Consider the following 23780-nt stretch of genomic DNA (forward strand, 5'->3'; position numbering starts at 1 on the left):
CCTGAGCCGAAGGCAGCTGCTTAACCGACTGAGCCACCCAGGCGCCCCTTCAGGTCTATTTCTTGATGTCTCTATTCGAAGTTGGATTTTTTATTATATTTTTATACAATTCCTAAATGGACCATAACCCCTGAGTTAATTTCACACTTATTACTATAATTTCATTAAACACATACTTACTCTACACTAACCGAAGTTTGTGTAAAACGGTGTTAAAAGATACCCAGAGTTGTAAATGTACAAACAGATCACTGTGTATCTTTTTAAAGTCATACTGAAAAAAATAAAAATAAAAAAAAAATAGTCATACTGAACCCTGAGTTAGGAAGTTCTGTATAAAGGACAACAAATTCCAGAGCATATAGTTTTGTATTCCAGTTTCTAACTGATTAGGCACAGGCCAGTAAAGTGGGATATTGGTTTATTTTTTAAAAGTATGATTTGCAGATGATTTTGTCCACTAAGGTGGAAAACTGCCTTCAATAGGATACATTAATAAAGGTATAGTTTTATTGATCTGTAGATCACTAACTAGATTTGGATCTAAACTTTCAACAGAAACCAAGCATTACCCTTCCCACTATCTTACAAATGGTTTACAATACTGAGGGACTCTGGTATTGATATACTTTAACCTGGGACTCAACCTCTCCATACCGTTTTAATCTACAGATGGCAAGTCTTATTTTTATGGTAACTCTAAACTGAATGATTAGTTTCACCTTTCTGAGGATTTGAAGTACTGACATGTATTTATGGATTGATGAACTACCCTGCAGGGCATTTTCAATTAGCTACAATTAATAAAGAAAATGTAAGCCCTTTCAATGAGTACGGGGGTGGCTCTGAAAAGAGCCTTTGGTTAAAATGGACCCCTCAATGAATTAAGACTGTATTTTTCCACCTTACTTGCCCTTGGCCTTGTGGTGGCTCTCGGTCTTCTTGGGCAGCAGCACGGCCTGGATGTTGGGCAGGACGCCGCCCTGCGCGATGGTGACGCGGCCCAGCAGCTTGTTGAGCTCCTCGTCGTTGCGGATGGCCAGCTGCAGGTGGCGCGGGATGATGCGCGTCTTCTTGTTGTCGCGCGCCGCGTTGCCCGCCAGCTCCAGGATCTCGGCCGTCAGGTACTCCAGCACGGCCGCCAGGTACACGGGCGCGCCGGCGCCCACCCGCTCGGCGTAGTTGCCCTTGCGGAGCAGGCGGTGCACGCGGCCCACCGGGAACTGCAGGCCGGCCCGCGACGAGCGCGTCTTGGCCTTGGCGCGGGCCTTGCCGCCTTGCTTGCCGCGGCCGGACATCTTAACACTCTCTAACCAGGATGCTCCGTAACGGAAAAAGAAATGGGAGTACTAATCCTTTCAGCAAATGAGAAGCAATTATACTTACAAGCCGAATTGTAAATTGCGCGGTTTGATTGGCTAAAACAATTTTTAAGTTTGCAACCAATTACAAGACAGAATTAAACACACGTAATATCCATACTATGTTGCAGTTCGCCTTTATTTATTCAATCAAAGTCTAACTCTTTTAGCACTTCATTCGTATAGGAGCCATTAAATATTATGAGCGTTGTAACCAGGGCACGTATTTCTTATCCCAGAATCATAGTTTTTGTTCATCATGCCAGAGTCACGGAAGTCTGGTCCTATCCCCGAAGAAGGGCCCCAAGAAGGCGGTGACCAAGGCGCAGAAGAAGGACGGCAAGAAGCGCAAGCGCAGCCGCAAGGAGAGCTACTCGGTGTACGTGTACAAGGTGCTGAAGCAGGTGCACCCCGACACGGGCATCTCGTCCAAGGCCATGGGCATCATGAACTCGTTCGTCAACGACATCTTCGAGCGCATCGCGGGCGAGGCGTCCCGCCTGGCGCATTACAACAAGCGCTCGACCATCACGTCGCGGGAGATCCAGACGGCCGTGCGCCTGCTGCTGCCCGGGGAGCTGGAGCTCCAAATAATCCTGACAAAATGTCTTCAGATTTAACCCCAAAGATGCTTAAGAGCCAGCCAGTTTTTCAGCGTGAGTTGTAACGGCTTTGATAGTTAATGTAACTACTGAAGAGGTTTTGCTTTACTTTGCTGAAAATGTTCGGCTTGCTGGTGTGGGGCACTAGCACCTAAAATACACGTACCTTTTCACTGGTGGAAAGAGAAAGGTACGAGTGTGGGTAACGGTGGGATAGATTTCTCTTGTTTCTACTGCCCATTTTAACCACAAGCCTGGCCCAAGTGGTGACAAACAATGTTTCACTGAAGCTGCCGGGATGTAGTGTCCTTTACACATTGGTTCTATGAAAAGCCAAGAGGGCTTAAGAAATTTGTTAGTGCTATTTTTGTTAGTGGTATGTTGTGGTAAAAAGAAACTGGTTTATTTCCAGATTAATCTTTGTACACTTTTAATGGATTTATTTGCTTAAGGCAATATAATTTGTAAATAGTAGTGGGAACAAGCCAATGCATGAAAATTGAAAAACAAACATCACTGACTCCAAGATGGGGTCATTTAATTGTAATGAGAATTTTCCCAAGACTTGTTTAATGAAATGTGAGACCACTGGCAACATTCCACATTACAGTAATAATGCTGGCAGTCCAAGAAAGAAACTCCTTTTAGGGATATTTTGGTGCCTCTCCCTTAAAATTAGTATTTTCCTCCAGGGTGGATTTTATATCAGCTTATTTCTGTCCTGGTCAACAAAAATTATTTTTAAATTAAAAAAAAAATTCATATGGGGCCGCCTGGGTAGCTCAGTTGGTTAAGCGTCTGCCTTTGGCTCAGGTCATAATCCCAGGGTCCTGGGATCGAGTCCCACATTGTGCTCCCTGCTCAGCAGGGAGTCTGCTTCTCCCTCTGCCCTTCGCCCTGCTTGTGCTTTCTCTCTCTGACAAATAAATAAATAAATAAAATCTTTTAAAAAAAATTCATATGTCATTCTAGTAACATGACCACTGCCCTAGCATATGCAGACATATATAATAATGGTAATGGGAATTTACACTTTTCTTCTTGTAATTAGAAATGTACTTAAAGTTATAACCTGCCATGAATGGTATGCCACGTGAATTAAATGCTAAGGATGCACATACAAAATATTTTTAGGGGTTCAACCCAGGTAGCAAAAAAGTAAAACTATTTTATATTCTTGTATAATTTCTTCCATGAATAACAAACTTTCTACTCCCCACACGACACAAATGCACGCACACACACACACAAAACAACATACACAAAGAACATATACATTTTCAAACAAAACAAAAGCAACAAGGAAAGAAATGTAAAAGAATGAAATCTAACAATACCAGGAAGCTGTATATGAGAGCTTCTATTGTTATAGTCAATTTTTGCTTTATATATTCCCAGAAGTAAACAAATATCTAAACAAGGTATATATGACCTTCCCCAGAGTACAAGAACACCCTGAAAGTATCTATGGTAGTGCGTCCATATATTCTTCCCGCTTGTAGAACAGAAAGTATATAGCTTTCTATCAAATTCTAAAAACACTGGGACCTACCGTGCTAGGCAGAAAAATGCCATCGCGATTATCTTTAACTCCTAACCTCTATGGGTCTGTGAATATGTTAGGTTCCATGACAGAGGGCAATTAATGTTGCAGATGGCAGTAAGATTGCAAATCACCTGATTTTTTAAAAGGGAGATTATCCTGGATTATCCAAGTGAACCCAGTATAATCACATGGATACTTAAAATTGAATGAGGGAACCTGAGTACAGAACCAGAAAGATAACAGCCCGAGGACTTGGCCAGGGATGGCTGGCCTTGAAAACTGAGAAAAGGGGCCCTGAGCCAAGGAAAGAGGATAGCCGATAGGAGCTAGAAAGAGCAGGCAAACAGATTTCTTTTGATAGACCCCAGAGAAGAATGCAGAATTCCTGACACCTTGATTTTAGCTCAGTGAGATCCATGCCTAAATGCTGATCTACTGAATTAGGAAATTATAAATTTGTACTGATATAAGCCCCTAAATTTGTGATTTAACCTGTCAGACCAGCCATAGGAAATTAATACACCCCCATAGCTTAAGAATTATGGATTCTGTATTCACTGAGGTTCTTTAAGATTACAACTACACATATATGTAAATTTAAATGTATACTTATTATCAGAATTATTATAGATGCATGTAAATTCTTCCTAAATATTGCAGGCTCCCGTAATGTTGAAGTTTCTCTGATTTTGAGAGCAGCATTTTACACTTCCTTTTTTCCTGGTGTTTAGGATGTCTGGATTTAAGAGCAGCAACTCTAATTTCATGGAGTAACACTTGCTCCACTCATTGTAGTATTATTACTTCTGATTATAATTCTGCTTCAAAAAGCTTACATTTATTATACTGTTCATAAAAACCTTCTGAATTGTAAATTCCTCTAAAATGTGTATTTTTATTATAAATTATTGCATTTTGTTTTCACAAGTGTCCATAGTTTATTTTAATAATTTATTATTTAGTAATATTTAGTAATAGCCTCATTTTATAAAGTGAGGCACAGTGGGTGTGAGAACCAAAGCTCATTTACATGGCAGAACCTTCTCACCAAAGTCTTCTCTTTCAAAGGTGTCTGGATAGAATTCAAAGACACTTCATATCAAGTAGATCTGTCAACACTTTAGTATTTTTACATCGATTATCTCCTTTCTCCAGCACTGAGCTACATATCTCTTCTTGGTGCATTCTTTTTTCAGCTTTCCTTAAGTGTCCTGAGTCAGCCAAGAAGAAAGGCTTGGTTAGGTTAGGAGAGGAAACCCCACATCCCATAGGACTGTCGCTGCCCTCAAATTCAATTCACTTCTATATCCTGGAATACTTACCCTGCCTGGGAGAACTGATGGTGGTAAACCTGAAACTGTTAGTCCCTTGAAAGCAAAGAAAATATCTTATATGATTATCAAAGTGCCTGATGGAGAGAGGAAATGCAATAAACAAATGCTTTCAAATGTAAAGTAGTCATGGCCCTTATTTAAATCAATGGAGGCTTGGAGCCATGCATCGCTCAGGAAAATGGAAAAGTATTGATTTTTACAAATATAATTTAATTAAAAGCTACCCAGATTTTCAAATACTTAAAAGCCAAAACTGAGGTATCCCAGAGACAACTGAAGGCAAAAGTAGGGGTTTGGGGCACAAAAGAAAGAAAAAGTTAATACAACCTGTAAATTTGGAAAAGAGGCCAGGTGGAATTCAGGCTGACAAGTTAGGAGGGACAGGAATGTTAACACTTCTGGGAGTGTAGAAATCAGAGGGTGGTGGAACTAACTGCTACTGGCAGGATACAAGACCCAGGGGTAGGGTGAGGACAGGAGCACCTTCTAACTCCTCTCCAGCTTCCATAGCATTCTGTAGACTGAAATGGAAATTGAATGTATGCAAAGTTCCAGGCCCTGTAACTTGGACAATAGAGACTAGACGTCTTGAAGCAGAAAAAGACGTACATGCTTTTACTACGCGCGTGGGCATCGGTTGTTTCTCCTATAAAACGACAGTCTCCAAACAAATTCAATGTCAAAAATATACTTAAGGTTACAACTCTTTGGATGAAAATGTAGGTGGCTCTGAAAAGAGCCTTTGGGGTTGGGATCACAAGACGCTTACTTGGCAAGTTCACTTGGAGCTGGTGTACTTGGTGACGGCCTTGGTGCCCTCGGACACGGCGTGCTTGGCCAGCTCCCCGGGCAGCAGCAGGCGCACGGCCGTCTGGATCTCCCGCGACGTGATGGTCGAGCGCTTGTTGTAATGCGCCAGGCGGGACGCCTCGCCCGCGATGCGCTCGAAGATGTCGTTGACGAACGAGTTCATGATGCCCATGGCCTTGGACGAGATGCCCGTGTCGGGGTGCACCTGCTTCAGCACCTTGTACACGTACACCGAGTAGCTCTCCTTGCGGCTGCGCTTGCGCTTCTTGCCGTCCTTCTTCTGCGCCTTGGTCACCGCCTTCTTGGAGCCCTTCTTCGGGGCCGGGGCCGACTTGGCGGGCTCGGGCATCCTGACTACCAACAATTCGATTGACAAAGCAAATAAAAGTACGAAGATGTCCGCCTACATCCAGAGTCTCCTCTTTTATAGGCCATCTATGCAAATAAGGCATGCAAGAATATCCGAATCTGATTTGATAATGAATTAGTGACGGGGAATATGTAAATTTGAGTGCGTCATATCTCCTTTCTTATTGGTTGGATTGCCGAACGATGACTTTAACCAATCCCAACTCGAGTTTTCCACTTCCGTCCAGCACTATAACTGGCATCTTTTTGCTGCCTGCAGGACATTTCTTTTCTCTCTTCCTGTGGGTTTTTGCTCTCAGATACCACTCGCTATGTCCGGACGCGGCAAGCAAGGCGGCAAGGCCCGCGCCAAGGCCAAGACGCGCTCGTCGCGGGCCGGCCTGCAGTTCCCGGTGGGCCGCGTGCACCGCCTGCTCCGCAAGGGCAACTACTCGGAGCGGGTGGGCGCCGGCGCGCCCGTGTACCTGGCGGCCGTGCTGGAGTACCTGACGGCCGAGATCCTGGAGCTGGCGGGCAACGCGGCGCGCGACAACAAGAAGACGCGCATCATCCCGCGCCACCTGCAGCTGGCCATCCGCAACGACGAGGAGCTCAACAAGCTGCTGGGCCGCGTCACCATCGCGCAGGGCGGCGTCCTGCCCAACATCCAGGCCGTGCTGCTGCCCAAGAAGACCGAGAGCCACCACAAGGCCAAGGGAAAGTGAAATGTTTGCAACACCAGCAGTCCCTCTCTTGCAAATCAAAGGCTCTTTTAAGAGCCACCCAAATTTTCTGGAAAGCGCTGAAATACTTAAAAACCCTAGGTGACGTGTTTATTAAGTCTTAGCCATTTGATTACACGCAAATCTTGTTACACGCAACCTGCTTTAAAGTTTCCTATTTTAAAAATTGGGTTACTCCTCCCGTTCTTGCCACAAAGTGTTCATTTCCAATTAAAATGTTACTTACATCTCCTGTGTTATAAAATTAGATTCATGAAACAAATTACATAAAACGTCTGCAAATGCACAATTACAATTCTGTCAGGACATTACTTAGGGATGTAAGCTATGTATATGACAGAATTATAGTAATCGAGACCAAAATATCAACATGTTGAGGCTGTTTAATATAAAAGTGTACAGTTTACATACAAATGTACGTAATTATATATATGCTATATTCAAACTTGCGGTCAGAAAGTCTAAAACGTATGAAAGAAATGAGAGAACAAAGGAGAGATACCTGACCAATCACATGTCATGGCGGGCTGTTTAAATTTTATCGCAGCCTGCATTCTTACTAGAAATTATTTTACCTATTCGTTCTTGCCTTTTCACAAAAAAGAAATGAATGAAGTACACTCATATCAACTCTAAATGAAATCTCGCTTTTATTAACTCCATTTCAAGTAAACTAGGAGTAAATATAAACAAGAAAGAAATTTTGATTCTATATTCAAATCTTAGTGGAAATCCAATCATTTCTCGCGAAAGCAACCGGAGAACCAATCAGATCACAGCGCGGGACCTACGAACCACACTGGTCTATAAATACCGTCAGAACCGACGACTTGCTACTCTCCAGTCCGTTTCCTTCCTCTGTGTGTTTGTCATGGCCCGCACGAAGCAGACGGCCCGCAAGTCGACCGGCGGCAAGGCCCCGCGCAAGCAGCTGGCCACCAAGGCGGCCCGCAAGAGCGCGCCGGCCACCGGCGGCGTGAAGAAGCCGCACCGCTACCGGCCCGGCACGGTGGCCCTGCGCGAGATCCGGCGCTACCAGAAGTCCACCGAGCTGCTGATCCGCAAGCTGCCGTTCCAGCGGCTGGTGCGCGAGATCGCGCAGGACTTCAAGACCGACCTGCGCTTCCAGAGCTCGGCCGTCATGGCCCTGCAGGAGGCGTGCGAGGCCTACCTGGTGGGGCTCTTCGAGGACACCAACCTGTGCGCCATCCACGCCAAGCGCGTCACCATCATGCCCAAGGACATCCAGCTGGCGCGCCGCATCCGCGGGGAGAGGGCCTGAGCCAAGGCTGTTTTCTCTGGACTTTGAAAAAGGCTCTTTTCAGAGCCACCTACTTTGTCAAAAATCTGTTGTAATGCTTTCCTTACATCTCCCTTCCTGAAAGTCTTCTCTTTTTCAAGAATACTCAAGCCATATTAGATGCATGCAGTGAATTTTATAACAATCTTGTTTGGATTCATAGTAATTGTGTGTAAGGTTACATAATCCATCACTTAGTTTTAGAAAGATGCTTTACTACCCACTTGCCAGGATGTTTTTCAAACTCTAGTTGTTTGATAAGAAGGCCACAGAATGGCTTTTAGATATTACAAGATAGGAACTTCCCTATTGACCTGCAGCCTTCTATCCTTTTGGAGTGTGAAAGAAAAGGGCAACACTTACTGTTATCACTAGAGTCAAAGTCTAGGTGAATCAAGTGAAATGCATAGTTTTTTAATGGGTCTTCAATCCACTGGGTAGGCCTCAGTAGCCTAAAAAGCAAATAAAGACCTGATTTTTTTTCCACATGGAGAAATTGTTTTTCATGCCCTTACGTTATGCGCTATCAAAGTATAAAATTCGAAATAATAAGCCAAGTCTCATATAGTGAGTTTTTCTAATATATAAGTCATCAATAAGGGACTATCAGGAAGATAAACCTAGTTCAAAGGAATATAGGACATTATCAAGACTATCAATAGTTTGGGGCGCCCGGGGGCTCAGTCTTAAGCGTCTGTCCTCGGCTCAGGTCATGATCCCAGGGTCGTGGGATCGAGCCCCCCATCAGGCTCTCTGCTAGCCAGGGAGCCTGCTTCTCCCTCTCCCACTCCGCCTGCTTGTATTCCCTCTCTCACTGTCTCTCTCTGTCAAGTAAATAAATAGAATCTTTAAAAAAAAAAAAAAAAAAGACTATCGATAGTTCAAGAAAGTGAAGGAAACAAAATATTCCTCTTTGACATAAAAATCTGGGGTTCAAGGCAGTTAAGCAACAATCACAGGAAAAGCTCCCTCCACCCTTCCTGCTTTCTGCCCTAAGGCAGGATATAAAGGCTATTCTGGAGACCTCTAGAATCTTAACAGCCCAGAGAGACACCAGAGGACTCAGCAAACAAACCTTCGTTTCCTCCCATATATTCACCTTCCCAGGGTTTTCAGTCCTTAGAAGCCTAAAACTGCCTTCCTTTGTCCTGTCACTTCTCTATGCATCTATTCTTTTTCAAGATGCTGTATAAGCTGCAGTTCTAAGGTACCTCTTTGAATTCCCTGGGTTTCTCCCACGTGTATATGAAATATACATTAATAAACATCTGATTGTTTTTCTCTTGCTAATCTGTGTTTTGTAACAGAGGCCCCAGCCAAGAACCAAAATGAATGGAGGGAAAATTTGCCTCCCCTACAAAAGATTGAAATAAAACCAAAAGAGCAAATTTAGATCAAAAAGGGTTATTGTCCTATAGCACAATTACAACCTCTAGATAATCTTTTCTACTGACATAATTTCCATCTCCAACAGACAAAATTCACTGCAATTATCAACTTCCTACAAATTATCTAAATCTTCATAGATTTTTCTTAGACACTAGACCCCAATGAATAGTCAAACAGAAGCACATTCTCTTAAAATAAGTTAAAAAACACTTGGACAGGCCTTTTAGACTGTGCTCAATATGACCACAGAAAGAAATGCAGTCTATCCCTTTACGTTAACCTGATATTTAGGTATTTCTTAACAGGTTTCAGAGCTGTCCTAGTCTGTAACCAAAGTCTTTTTCCCTTGGCCTCAGTGACCCCATGCCTGATGAAGAATCTACTTTCCCATCTGCACTTTCAACCTTCCTGCTTACCAGTGGTGATTTGCCACGCTACAGAGGGACTAGTGTTCAATTTCCCAGGCCTAAAGAAGTAGAGAGGACCAGCAGCTTTATGACACCCTGTTTATCTCCAATCAAGTCAAAGTCATATGACATCACTTGTTTACCTTTTTTCAAAAAGGTGAAATTACCATTCAGAATATAGAAGATAAACATGTGACAAAGAGTTTACTTAAACCATCATTGACTGAAAAAGGTAAAATGCTCTGATCAGTTCAAAGAATATTTAAGAGATTAGGGTACTTATAAACAATTTAACATAGAAATATTGGAGTAGGATTGTTGAATGAGGTTAAAACAAAATTAGTAATGTCCAAGAGGCCATAAATCTTTGGAGAGAGAGCCGTTCCTCCCAACAGAAATCATTTGCATCTCTACCAAATAAACCCCTGCTAAATTTGTTACTTTCAGTCAAGGGTCAGTGAGATGATCAAAGTCCATTGTCCTACTATATTTGTGTGGTCTTTAACATTTTAGGATATTAAACATCATGGCCCATTCTTTTTTCTTTACTTCCAAATCTCAGATAATGTGTCTCATACTGTGAACCTTTGCTGGAAAAAAATACAAACATAGAACCTGCAAGATAAATTTCTATGAAGCTTCCCATGATGTGACTCCTTGACATTCTCATTATACTCATTAATCAAATAGTAGCCACTGTAACTTTTGTTTCTAGACTCCAAAGTAATGGACTTGATTTTCTTATCTGTCTCTCTTGATCTTTACCCAGATTCTAGAAACAGTAAACCATTCTCTAAGCTCTGCCTTCCATGAGATGCTTTTGTACTTCCACAGTGATTAATTTGCTTATTTTTTTTTAAATACCAGAATATGTAGTCTCTTGTACAGAAGCTTAAGCTCTTTTGGACTATAATTGGGTCAGTAAACATTTTTGGATGCTCTCTCTCAACAAAACATACTTTCCGAAAAAAAATATTAGCACAGAATTTCAGCAAGTCTCCATCTCCTGACACCCTGCCCTTGAAGAATTCTAAGGTCAACAGTTTTTCTAGCTATCCATCTTTTCTTGCTTTGATGAGTAATGTTTTCTTTGACAAGCCTCCCTTTGTCCCCTAATGTCATTTTATTTTGTTATTTTTTTTAATTTTTGTACAATGCTACATTTGAGTTTGGTGCCAGTCTCCGACTGGGTTTCTTAGAAATATAGATGGCCCTTAAACAAAGATTAGGGGCACCAATCCCTTGCACGGTTGAAAATCCAGGTATAACTGTTGACCCCCCAAAACTTAACTGCTAATAGCCTACGGTTGAACAGAAGCCTTACTGATAACATAAACAGTTGATAAATAGATATTTTGTATATGATATGTATTAAATACTGTATTCCTATAATAAAGTAAGCTAGGGACAAAAATATATTATTAAGAAAATCATAAAGAAGAGATAACACATTTACCATGCTGTATTGTGTTTACCGAAAAACAATCTACATACACGTGGGCCCATGGAGTTCAAAGCCCTGTTTTTCAAGGGTCAACTTTACATTGAATGTCCACAATATCCCAAAGCCCATGACAGCAAAGTTTGGTAAGAAATCAAGTAACAGAGAGAGGAAATGAAGAATCCTGGAGCAGTGCCACCTATAAGAAATAATGCAAAACACATATGTAATTGAAATATTTCCAGTAACCACATTTTAAAAAGTGAAAGGATGCAATTATTTTAATAGTATATTTGATGTAATTCAAAATGTCCAAAATATTTTTTTTAAAGATTTTATTTATTTTTTTGACAGAGAGAGACACAGCGAGAGAGGGAACACAAGCAGGGGGAGTGGGAGAGGGAGAGAGAGAGAGGCAGGCTTCCCGCTGAGCAGGGAGCCCGCCGCGGGGCTCGATCCCATGACACCGGGATCATGACCTGACCTGAAGGCAGACGCTTAACGCCTGAGCCACCCAGGCGCCCCCAAAATATTTTTGTTTCAATATGTAATCAATATAAAGACATTAGTAATGCAATATTTACATTCCTTTTTTCATCCTACATCCTCTAAACTGGGTATCTATTTCATTCAATCTGTACTAAATTTTTATTGTAAAAAACTTGATTTGCATTTCAATACCATAAAATTTACTGTTGAAAAATTGAGTTCACATGCCCAAGTTCTTCAAACATACCCCAAACTTTGCTATAACTGAACAGAGCACTAGCTTTTAAATTTAAATATTTTTATTAAATAAAATTAAAAATTCAGTCCCTCACAGCACCAACTATATTCCCAATGCTCAAAAGTGGGTCCAGATCACTTTTATCAGACAATGCAATCCTAGAAGGAATTGTGGTTTTGGTGTGAAGCTGGTAGTAAATTGGGTTAGTATATAAATTTGAATGTAACCATGTAAATTTAGCACTGACCCCTAAACTCAAAGATTTGCACTTACAAAGATATAGAGGTTACAGAAAAATAAAAAATAAAAACTGAACCTAAATCCAGATTGCAAAATACCAGACTGAGAGATTTAAGAATATCAGGAAGGCAGTCAGTCCCCGGGGCATGAGACTGAATTTCCACAGGCAAAGTCGTTATCACTGTGTTCAACACTTGACCTAAGATTTACCTTTGGATTTTCAAACCATTTTGTGATGTCGGGATTAACATTTCCATTCTACAGAAGAACAAACTAAAGTGAAATTGAGAGAACACAAGTCACAAAACAGGCCCTGGACCCTAGAAGGTGAAGGGTAGGGAGGGTCCAGGGCTCAGGCAACAGGCATGGACCTCCGAGGAAAAAGCGCCCCACCAGGAAGACGCGCGTCCGTGTCCCACCGGGGACGTGAGTTCTTTCCTCCTTCCGTGAGACCATCTTGCCAACATCACTATTCTACCTTGACTTAAAGTGTACAAAAATGATTCAAGAGGAGGAGAGGAGCGAAACACTCGACTACATTTCAGATATACGTTTAATATTCAAAGCCAGGGGTAATTTCGTCAACGACTTGCCCACGGTGCGTAAGGATGCTAATGGTTCAAGGCTGAGAAACAGATACTAGCTTGGTAGGTGCCATTATTTCAGTCCCTTGAAAAGGACAGAATTTTCCTTACACGCCCTTAAACACAGCTTGCCTCAGACAATTCCGGGAAGGAACAGGGAGGGACCCGGGCAGTGTGCGCTCGGCCCCGCGGGACGCAGAGCCTCGCCCGCAGCGCTGGGCGGGGAAAACCCGCTGCCGCCCCGCCCCTCCCCCACCAGCCCAGCCTCCTTCTTGGTTCTCAATTAGGTCCGCCACAGGGCTATAAATAAAAAGATCGGTGTCCTGTCAAAGCAAATCTGTCTATTGCATCTTTTCTCTCTCGCTGAGGATGTCCGGCCGCGGCAAGGGCGGGAAGGGCCTGGGCAAGGGCGGCGCCAAGCGCCACCGCAAGGTGCTGCGCGACAACATCCAGGGCATCACCAAGCCCGCCATCCGGCGGCTGGCCCGGCGCGGCGGCGTCAAGCGCATCTCCGGCCTCATCTACGAGGAGACCCGCGGGGTGCTCAAGGTGTTCCTGGAGAACGTGATCCGGGACGCCGTCACCTACACGGAGCACGCCAAGCGCAAGACGGTCACGGCCATGGACGTGGTCTACGCGCTCAAGCGCCAGGGCCGCACCCTCTACGGCTTCGGGGGCTGAGACTGCACACAGATTGGATTTGGGTGAAAAATCTTAAAAGGCCCTTTTCAGGGCCACACCCGTTCATTTGAAGGAGCCGGGGACATTGGTGTACTAATGGTCTGCTTTTTTCACTCTTCACAGGAACAGGAATTACAGGATGTGTTTTCTGGTCTAAACTCAAGTGTATATACTATAACTTAATTCTGTCTGCTGCTACTGGAAAGCACTAAATGTTAAAGCAAGGTTATTAAAGGTTTAGTATTAGACTTTGCCAACATAAGGTTTTTTAGCTTTTAAGTTGTCCCATACCATTTAATTAGCAATTGCTTCTGATTTCCTTGGCGTGATTTGGCAATCCCAATGAGCTTCACACACTAATAGGTCAGATTTTTAAAGTCTAGTTACTATTTTCTAGAAGTAAGTTTGAATACTGAAAAAATGTATGTAATCATCTTATTAGCCTATTCAACTCAAAAAAAAAAAATGCTTTTGAGTTTGGTCAGATCAACCAGTAGTTGTCTAACTAGAGAAAAGGATTCAGTGAGAATCTCAGATTGAGCTCCAATGAAGGCACCTAGGGGCAGGCCTAGGTGGCACATGGGTACTTTTCTCGCCCATAAAGCATTTATATTTGGATTATGTAAATTGATGACCAATAAAGTATTTTTAAGCCACAAAGATTTGGGGGTTACACCGTGTCACACATATTCCCTGATATTCTATAATAAAAGCAACAATGTTAATTCACCTCACAAACCCTCTGGTTTTTCAGCTTTAAAGTCAGAAAGGGAGGTACACACTTCTAGCCCTGTGCTGGGACTCAGCCACACAACGTTTTCTCATGTGTCAGTACTCGCAAAGGAAAGGAGGGAGAAGCATCCTCCAAAATAATAACCAGGCAAATTATCTTCAGTGTCTTGGCTTCAAGACAAAGTCACTGGCAGTAGCCTATTTAAAAGCACTTCAGGGTATTTGTAGCCTTTCTCCTCACCTCTTAGCACCGATTCCTGCCTTCAGGCAAACTGAACCAGAGTAATATAGGGGCAGGGGGAAGGAGGGAACAGTTATTTTAGCTAACTTTCTTTGGGTTCTTAGATGGTTTTTATTTTTCCTGATGGGTCCTGTAATGATGGCCTCTAGGGTTGTCCCCAGGGTCCCCTCCTGGTGTTCACCCCACTGTGATCTAGCCCCTTGAGTGTGGACATGACCTGTGACTGCAGAGGTGATGAGATTTACTTTTCTGTATATAATCATGTTATCTACCATGTTAAGTATGTTAGGTAACATGTGTCTACCTCAACTCTTGCATGCTGACTTTGTAGACCAAGTATCCATGCTGGCAGGCCCAAATGACAAGAAACTTAGGGAGGGGGCTCTTTAGGAAGTGAGGAAGGCCTCCAACTAACAGCCTACAAGCCTTTCAGCCAATAGCCAACAAGAAAGAAAATGGAACCCTCAGCCCTACAACCGAAAAGAAACAAATTCAGCTACCCAGTGAGCTAGGAAGATGATATTTCCCCAGTCAAGCATCCAAGAGTCCTCTATCCTAGCTAACATCTCAACAGCATCCTTATAGAGGACTCGGCTACACCATGCCCAGACCCACAGAAACTGTCACATAATACATGTGGGTTATTTGAGGCTAGTAAATTCAAGGTCACCTGCTACGCAGCAATAGATAACTAATACAGTTAGCCAACACACTTAGCATCTTCAGCAGCCCGTGTTCCATCTAAAATAACCGATATGAAGAACTGAACCTGCAATCTTTATCTAATGGAAGACATATATTTAAAAAAGGGAAAGGGGGGCCCCTATAGTGGGAACATTCCCTTTCACTACTATGTAACCCTTCATACATATCCCCAACAGTGAAGTGGCACATACATCCGTCCGTCATGCCTTGCAGGTCTCCCTGATATCAAGCCTATAAACCCTGGCCTGGACTCAACAATACATCTAAGTCATTTTACTTTCCACAGCAAGAAAACAAACGGTCAACTTTTAAATAATTTACACATGAAACCTCTTGGTTTCCATCCACATCTTGTGTGATCCCTGCATACCTAGATCTTTTCTTACTCTTGTTTTTTTTAGGTTTTGTTTTACTTTTTTTTTTTTTCTGTCTAAATGAATACAGAAGGAAACATTGAGGGGAAGAAAAACAAAAAATAAAAAGTAGGTCAAAATTAGGGTTTCAGAAACCGACTCAACACACTATACAGTCAATTACATCAGTAACAAAAAGGCAAAATAAGGAAATTTAAAAATTATTATTGCAAACTTGAAGAAGTATCTTTGAAGCAGTCTATATTAGTAGTTAAGATTAAATTATGGGGTCCAGTAATTCCCCAGGCCTAGTTCACTATCTACTATATGATGACTAAAATTGAGACTTGGTGTCCTTTGTAAAATAATTTCTCACTGCATGACTTAACGTTTATGAAACACACACAATTATATTGTTATAATGTGGGCATTGTTTTTAAAACAAATAACCCAAGTACATGTACTTAAGCACAGGCAATCATAAGCTCCAGACACCAACTACAAAATAATTTTAAAATCTAAACAACGATTAGGCAAAATGGAAGGCCAAATTAAAGACTTAATGAACAAACACAAAAACCAAACTACTCTTTTTAGAGCTTTAGCCAAGTTCCTACTGTACACATTTCACAAAATCTATGCATACCATAAAAGTGTGCTGAGAAAACTTATTACAACTCTCAATATGCAAAAACTGAGTGGCTCTGAAAAGAGCCTTTGGGTTATAAAGCTTGTCTGGTGACTGGAGTCGTTTTACTTAGAGCTGGTGTACTTGGTGACGGCCTTGGTGCCCTCGGACACGGCGTGCTTGGCCAGCTCCCCGGGCAGCAGCAGGCGCACGGCCGTCTGGATCTCCCGCGACGTGATGGTCGAGCGCTTGTTGTAATGCGCCAGGCGGGACGCCTCGCCCGCGATGCGCTCGAAGATGTCGTTGACGAACGAGTTCATGATGCCCATGGCCTTGGACGAGATGCCCGTGTCGGGGTGCACCTGCTTCAGCACCTTGTACACGTACACCGAGTAGCTCTCCTTGCGGCTGCGCTTGCGCTTCTTGCCGTCCTTCTTCTGCGCCTTGGTCACCGCCTTCTTGGAGCCCTTCTTCGGGGCCGGGGCCGACTTGGCGGGCTCGGGCATGGTGATCTCAAAACTAGAGAAATTGGGACCACCGAGAAAAACAAAGGAAGACGAAAATCCAGAATATTAAAAGCACCTATATACAAATGAAAGTTCAAAAAGCTGCATTTTCATTGGACCCAATGTGGCCAATAGATTAATAGTATGTAAATTAGGAATTACAAACCTGCTTTTCTTATTGGACGAATAAACGAATGCTTTCAGGGACACCAATAGGTTGATTTACATACCGCTTCATTACTATAAGTGCATTCACTAAAACACACACACACACACACTCCCAATAAAACCTTATTTTTTAATTTTGAAAGTAAGTAGAAACCTTCGAATTTGGACGCGAAAACCAAGGAAGGGATTTAATCCTATTATCGAGCCCAGTCCAGTCGTAACTTTAGCTTCTTCGGCTTTATCACAAATTGTCCATGACTTCCGGCAAGAATCCCGAGATGCTAGACAATTACTATTGTTAAATCTTCTCAAAAGACTCGATCGCCGCCATCTTCTTCAAGGTTCCGCCTTGCAAACCTTTTCTCAGGACTCTCGCCATTACACCCCGGCTGACATTTCTAATTCCTCAAAACCAAACAGCCCAGTCCAATCGCCAGTTTGAGTCAAATCCGGTATTAAAGAGCCAGGGGTTCCAGGATACTGCAATTTTAAAAAACGTGAATCCTGAAATAATGAAATTCTTTACGTCTTAACACTATGACCTAGGAGACTATACTACAATGAACTAGATATGTGCTGTCAGTATAACGAAATAGAACTCGCGAGACACTTACACAGTGGAATTTGCAAATAGATAAGGACAGGAAATACCACCCAGATGAAAACGGGGTAACAGGAAAATGGCGGACATTTTGTTAAGAAGAGAAATTGTAAAGCGCTTTCTCTTTCGAACATATTCTATTTTCTCTACCGAAACAGGGGGAAACTTCAAAATTATTACTAACGATAATTATTAACGATAACGAGTTGTGAAGCACCCTCAAAGAAACAAATAACTTAGAATTGATTTTTTTTTAAGGGGGCTGGGAAGATGTCGGCTAATTGAAATCGGCCAATCAGAAACGCGCACGGGTCCGCTAAGCCAATGAGAATCACTCCTGCACTTCCGGGGCCGCGCCGCCGTTGACTCCTGGAAGCGCCCGCAGCCCAATCAGAGGGAGTCTGCTCCGGTATAAAAGCAGGGCCGAGCGCCACGCCCGGTTTTTTCCCTTCGCCGCTGAGCCATGGCCCGCACGAAGCAGACGGCCCGCAAGTCGACCGGCGGCAAGGCCCCGCGCAAGCAGCTGGCCACCAAGGCGGCCCGCAAGAGCGCGCCGGCCACCGGCGGCGTGAAGAAGCCGCACCGCTACCGGCCCGGCACGGTGGCCCTGCGCGAGATCCGGCGCTACCAGAAGTCCACCGAGCTGCTGATCCGCAAGCTGCCGTTCCAGCGGCTGGTGCGCGAGATCGCGCAGGACTTCAAGACCGACCTGCGCTTCCAGAGCTCGGCCGTCATGGCCCTGCAGGAGGCGTGCGAGGCCTACCTGGTGGGGCTCTTCGAGGACACCAACCTGTGCGCCATCCACGCCAAGCGCGTCACCATCATGCCCAAGGACATCCAGCTGGCGCGCCGCATCCGCGGGGAGAGGGCGTAGATGTGATTTCCTGCTTCCGTGCCGACTTTAAACCCAAAGGCTCTTTTCAGAGCCAACCACTTTATTCTATGACAGAGGCCGTGGCACTCAAGGTCGGGTTTTTGAAAGAACCCTAGCTCTAACCTGGCGCAGGCCGAAAAGGCCTTTGGGGGACCGGCTTGGAATTAACCTCTCAAGAAGCCGGTAGTTGTTCTAATAGTGATAACACAGTTTTATTCTAAAGATCTGTTTTTCTTTACCTTAAACGCAGGTCTGGCACATTTAGGTTTTGGCTTTCAGGTTTCTTGGCTCTATCCCTAACTTTGGAAATTACTAGTTTCACCTTTTGTATTGTGGATGTTTTCTTGGCTCTTGTATCCTAGGTGCTCTTCGAAGTTAACTTCTTGGGGCTGTTGTAAGGGTTGGCCCGCTGTGGTTTTGGGGGGCTAGACAGCCTTCGATTGAGCCTTCAAAGCTTCCGGTTATCTTTCCCGGAGTTCGCCTTGTTGAACTTGCACGACCCCAAGGGGCCAGAACGCTTGGTCTGCACTTTGCTTAACAGAATCTGGGGGCCCAACTCCCTAGCGACCGCCAGAACCTTGAGGAGGGCGATCAAGGATACACCCCTATGCCTCTTATAGGGAGCCAAATCTTAGGTTAGTAGCCGGGGGACCGAAAGGTAAAGAGCGCCCCTTTCCCTGCGGACTTCTTGGCGTCCCCCTTTACTGGGGTCTCTGACACAGGCTAAGCAACCAACAAGAGCGGCTTGGGTGGGTCTCAGAAAGTACCCCTGGGAATGAAGAACTCAGGGATTAGGATCCTTTTTAGTGACACTTTTTTTTTTTTTCTAAGATTTTATTTTCAGTAATCTCTACACCCAATGTGGGGCTGGCTGGAATTTACTATCCCGAGATCAGGAGTCGCATCCTCTACTCAAGACTGAGCCAGCCGGCTGCCCCTTAACTGATACTCCTAAAAAAGGCTCGCTCAGTTTTCCTAAATTCTCTATATTAATCTCTAAATTAAATCTCATGAGAGTACCTCATATTTGTCAGTAAAACATGACAATCCTTTAGAAGCTGGGTAGTTTTCTTGCAGAAAATACTCTGTCCTCTTCTGTCCCTACAAGAAAACGGGTTTCTGTGATACTCATTAAACAGATATTCCCTTCCCATGGAAATAACAGGTTCCTCAGTTTCTAACTGGTAGCCCAATGGAAGGGAAATCAGGAATTCTGTTCTGAAAGCATTCGGGCAGTTATTTGGAAATGTAGAAGGATGTTTACTAATTGGGATACTGTATGCTATTTGGAAGGATTTCATCTATTTAAATGCTTCAGCAAATTTAAGTTTGGAGATGGGAGAAGTTATACTTAACTATAGAATGAAGAGGCCTCTGTCAATTTTTTTATGGGCTGTTTCCCCTCAAAGGATCACTAAGGAAAGAGATTAGTCACGTGGTACATTTAACAGGGACTAAGCTGTAAATAAAGTACACAGACAAGTTAGCCATAGTAAGAAGTCCTGGAGGTTTGATAGAAGAAATTTTTGTTCTTGGAACTCTGTCAGGCATTGAGACTTGGGAATGTGGGAATAGGGACTCTGGGTCCCTATGGAGAAGAGCATAGCTATCCATAACTGAAATCACTGGAGCGTTGGGTATTTGTAATGTTGGATAAAAGCATTCATGTTAGACTGTAGTTTCCCATATCCTGTACTTTGAGATTCTAGCACAGTTTTTTAATGTGTGTTTCTGTCTCACCAAATGTTGGTTGTTAAGACATGAGGACATAGGCACAGAAAACATCTTGTATCATTAAATCCATCAGAACATCTAGAATCTTTTGCCTAAAACAAACGCTCAGAATTTTTTTTACTTAAATTGGAATTTAAAATCAAAATTTGGGGCTCCTGGGTGGCTCAGTCGGGTAACGTCTGCCTTCGGCTCAGGTCTTGATCCTGGGGTCCTGGGATTGAGTCCCACATCAGGCTCCCTGCTCCACCAGGAGCCTGCTTCTCCCTCTGCCTCTCTGTCTCTCATGAATAAATAAAATCTTCTAAAATAATAATAATAAAATAAAATAAAACATTATTGGAGAAAACGGGCACCTAGGTGGCTCAGTAGGTTAAGCGTCTGCCTTCAGCTCAGGTCATGTCATGATCCCAGGGTCCTAGAACGGAGTCCTGCATCAGGCTCCCTGCTCAGCATGGAGTCGGCTTCTCCCTCTGCCCCTCACCCCTGCTACTGCTTTCTCTCTCACTCTCTCAAATAAATAAATATTTTTAAAAATTATTGGAGAAATAGATTACTGTTTGGTACATTCTTGATTACAGAAATAAAAGATTGATTGAGTTCATGTAATTTTAATATATAATTTTCCTAAGTAGAAATAAATTTGAGTGGGTCGCAAATAGCCAGAAGTCAGGTAGAAATCTCCAAAATACGTGGAAAGTTCAATCATGATCTACTAATATTATCTATTATATACAATTATTATTCTATTACTGCTTTACAGATAAGGAAACTGAAGTAAGAAAGTTTCAGATAATAAGGGGTAGAGCCAAAACTTTTTCCATTAGGCATTACTATATTAAACAACAGCATCAACATAATACTCATCACTTATCCCTGAAGGTTTTATTCCCAGGAAAAGCTGTCAAAGGAAGACTGGCATCTTTATCCTAATTCTTTCATATCTGTTAAAGGAAATGGAATGGTTTTGAAAATTTTAGGGCCCTATAGGATTGTGAAGTTCTATTATACTATAATCATAACAGCCAGTTGCAGAGAGATATGACCAATGCACAACAATAAAAATATAACATGACCATGGACAATTTTTAGCCTTCCTACCAAACATTCAAACAATTCTCATGTTTAAGACAAACACAATTTTTTTAAAAGATTTTATTTATTTATTTGACAGAGAGAGACACAGTGAGAGAGGGAATACAAGCAGGGGGAGTGGGAGAGGGAGAAGCGGGCTTCCCGCTGAGCAGGGAGCCCAATGCGGGGCTCGATCCCAGGACCCCGGGATCACGACCTGAGCCGAAGGCAGACGCTCAATGACTGAGCCACCCAGGCGCCCCCACAATATTTTTTTTTAATTTTAAAAGGTATACATTGAAATAGTAGTACTTGTTATCAAGTTTTTTAAGTAAATTTTTATTGGAGAAGGATCACAAATATTACTCAAGTCACATTTCATATGTACCTACTGGTACATTGAGTTGTATATCCATTTTAGGCTAACGTTGTTGCCTATAACTACATATCATTTTGTTTAAATGTATAATCTCTGAATGACCAGGAGCTTTCTCTTATGGCAATGATAACTAAAAGTCAACACAATTCAGAAATTCCATTTCATTCTGCATACCCTTCCTACCCCATCTGACCACAGGTAAATATTGATGTTTTATATCAGGAGACTTTTTTACCATAAAAATGCTATAAATATTTTTTATTTCCTTTTTGCAGTAGCCCCAACACGTTTGGGCAGCATACTTCAGAAAGTAAGGGAAATAATGTATAAGTCAAGCCAAGGGGAAGAGGGACATAAAAGGGTCAGGGAGATTTATTACTCTTGGCTTCCTACATAGAAAAACAGAAAATAAAGTTACTCAATCTATTTAATATCTGGGGATAATCTCACCCATTGGACAGGATTAAAAACTCAGTCCATTCTAATGAGATAATCACTTCACACCTGTCAGAATGGCTAAAACAAAAACACAAGAAACAACAGGTGTTGGCAATAATGTGCAGAAAAAGGAACCCTCATGCACTGTTGGTGGGAATGCAAACTGCTGCGGGCACTGTGCAAAACACTATGGAGGCTCATCAAAAATTAAAAGGAGAACTGCCCTAAGACCCAATAATCACACTACTGGGTATTTATCCAAAAAATACAAAAACGTTCCTCAAAGGGATATAGGCACCCCTATGTTTATTGCAGCATTATTTACATTAGCCAAATTACGGAAGCAGCTCGTGTCCATCATCAACTGATGAATGGATACAGAAGAGGTGGTATATATATACAATGGAATACTACTCAGCCATAAAAAAGAATACAATCTTGCCATTTGCAACAACTTGGATAGAGCTAGAGAGTATAACGCTAAGCAAAGTAAATCAGTCAGAGAAAGACAAGAAATGAAACAAAAGAGCAAAGGGGGGGGAGAGAAAGACAAACCAAGAAATAGACTCTTAGCTATAGAGAACAAACTGATAGTTACAAGAGAGAAGGTGGTTAGGGGGATGAGAGAAACAGGGGATGATGATTAAAAAGTACACCTATCGTGATAAAAAAACAAAAAACAAAAACAAAAAACCTCAATTAAAAACACACACTTAGAGTAGTGGAAAAACAAGACAAAGAAGAATAACACCCTAATGTATACTTTAATGAGAGAAAAGAATAGGAGCATTATTAATTTACCACTGATAATAATGGCACCCAACTGTTAAATGTCATCAAAACACATTATAAGAAGACTTTTTAATTAGGGGAATTTATACATGGAGACGGAACTTCAGATGGAATTGGAAAGACTCTCCCCCAGGTAGAGAAGAAAGAAGGAATGGCAGGTGAACAACTTGTTTAAAAAAAAAACAACAACAAAAAACACAAATAAATAAGAAGGCATTGAAAGGTAAATGTGAGTTGTTATTAGTGCTAATTAATGCAAACAGACGGTATTATTATGAAAAAAGACTACAAAGTTCTCGCTTGAACCAGAGGCCATGGGGAGCCAGTGACCCTATTCATAAGACCTGTAACAGAATGACCAGAATTTAGGAATTAGGGGCTGGAGACACTGGAATTAGGATGCTGGTTAGGAAACTAAGACCATCCCAAGTATGAGAGGAGAAGGAGAGCATGTGAGAAAGGAGAAAATGTCAGTTGCCTAGACTCTTTAAACATCAACCTGCTTCTTCAGTGACTGACTGGCAGGCATAATCAATGCCTCAACACAGTGCCATGAATTCAGGGTGCCTCCTCCAGCCACAAAGAGTCAGGTGATTACTAAGCAGAAAGCAGAAAGTGGTTACTGCAGCCTGGTCCTAAAAATTACTTTTGGCTCAGACCTATGGCATGTGCACAGGTACACTCCTGCATTTAAGAAAACTTGAACATGTGCTTCAACTTTCCATGCTAAGACGACCGGTTGATTGGTTGATTGGGTTGTGTGGCTCAGAGAGAACTACTCACAAAGGCTCCTGTCTGATGTTTTGCCATTCTCAAGTATCAATCTGTTGGGTCTTTCTAAACCTGGGCTTTTGCCACTAGAGTTGGCAGACCATCTTTGTGCAGCAAAAGAGCATCAGAAACCCAAGCATGAGCATTTCAAGAGACCCTCATAGGGAGACTAGGGATGTGGCTAATGGTGAAATACAGTGACTGGGAATGAGCTGCCTGCTCCCTCATCTTCCTGGTGCAGAACATTAAGACGTCTTTAGTCTTCTTGACTCAG

The 23780-nt window shown here is 42.7% G+C and overlaps 5 protein-coding genes and 1 pseudogene across 5 annotated transcripts; 4 read left to right on the plus strand and 2 right to left on the minus strand.

Moving 5' to 3' along the window:
• Positions 1-836: 836 nt before the first annotated feature.
• On the minus strand, positions 837-1334 carry LOC116644844 (histone H2A type 1-E). Its single transcript, XM_032424697.1, has one exon. It carries the CDS (start codon positions 1296-1298, stop codon positions 906-908), a length of 393 nt encoding a protein of 130 aa, XP_032280588.1. The 5' UTR covers positions 1299-1334; the 3' UTR covers positions 837-905.
• A 271-nt stretch (positions 1335-1605) lies between these two features.
• Positions 1606-1996, plus strand: LOC116644858 (annotated as a pseudogene).
• A 3586-nt stretch (positions 1997-5582) lies between these two features.
• Positions 5583-16704, minus strand: LOC116644855 (histone H2B type 1-C/E/F/G/I). Its single transcript, XM_032424707.1, has 2 exons — positions 16311-16704; positions 5583-5634 (listed from the first exon to the last, which is right to left on the minus strand). The coding sequence occupies exons 1-2, from the start codon at positions 16676-16678 to the stop codon at positions 5622-5624; spliced, it is 381 nt and encodes a 126-aa protein (XP_032280598.1). The 5' UTR covers positions 16679-16704; the 3' UTR covers positions 5583-5621.
• LOC116644846 (histone H2A type 1-B) lies at positions 6227-6763 on the plus strand. Its single transcript, XM_032424700.1, has one exon. The coding sequence runs from the start codon at positions 6334-6336 to the stop codon at positions 6724-6726; it is 393 nt and encodes a 130-aa protein (XP_032280591.1). The 5' UTR covers positions 6227-6333; the 3' UTR covers positions 6727-6763.
• LOC116644863 (histone H3.1-like) lies at positions 7598-13553 on the plus strand. Its single transcript, XM_032424714.1, has 2 exons — positions 7598-7944; positions 13165-13553. The coding sequence occupies exons 1-2, from the start codon at positions 7616-7618 to the stop codon at positions 13511-13513; spliced, it is 678 nt and encodes a 225-aa protein (XP_032280605.1). The 5' UTR covers positions 7598-7615; the 3' UTR covers positions 13514-13553.
• A 1175-nt stretch (positions 16705-17879) lies between the features above and the next one.
• On the plus strand, positions 17880-19181 carry LOC116644840 (histone H3.1). The gene has a single exon (XM_032424692.1). It carries the CDS (start codon positions 17911-17913, stop codon positions 18319-18321), a length of 411 nt encoding a protein of 136 aa, XP_032280583.1. The 5' UTR covers positions 17880-17910; the 3' UTR covers positions 18322-19181.
• The last annotated feature ends 4599 nt before the right edge of the window (positions 19182-23780 follow it).

The sequence above is a fragment of the Phoca vitulina genome, unplaced genomic scaffold, assembly GCF_004348235.1.
Source record: "Phoca vitulina isolate PV1807 unplaced genomic scaffold, GSC_HSeal_1.0 scaffold31, whole genome shotgun sequence".
NCBI lineage: Eukaryota > Metazoa > Chordata > Mammalia > Carnivora > Phocidae > Phoca > Phoca vitulina.

Bases quoted from the DNA above. Each gene is read 5' to 3' on its own strand.
- LOC116644844 (XM_032424697.1), bottom strand. From the start codon at position 1,298: ATGTCCGGCCGCGGCAAGCAAGGCGGCAAGGCCCGCGCCAAGGCCAAG.
- LOC116644846 (XM_032424700.1), top strand. From the start codon at position 6,334: ATGTCCGGACGCGGCAAGCAAGGCGGCAAGGCCCGCGCCAAGGCCAAG.
- LOC116644863 (XM_032424714.1), top strand. From the start codon at position 7,616: ATGGCCCGCACGAAGCAGACGGCCCGCAAGTCGACCGGCGGCAAGGCC. The intron at 7,945-13,164 runs GTGCGCCATCCA...GTCCTGTCAAAG, and splicing joins CTCTTCGAGGACACCAACCT to CAAATCTGTCTATTGCATCT.
- LOC116644855 (XM_032424707.1), bottom strand. From the start codon at position 16,678: ATGCCCGAGCCCGCCAAGTCGGCCCCGGCCCCGAAGAAGGGCTCCAAG.
- LOC116644840 (XM_032424692.1), top strand. From the start codon at position 17,911: ATGGCCCGCACGAAGCAGACGGCCCGCAAGTCGACCGGCGGCAAGGCC.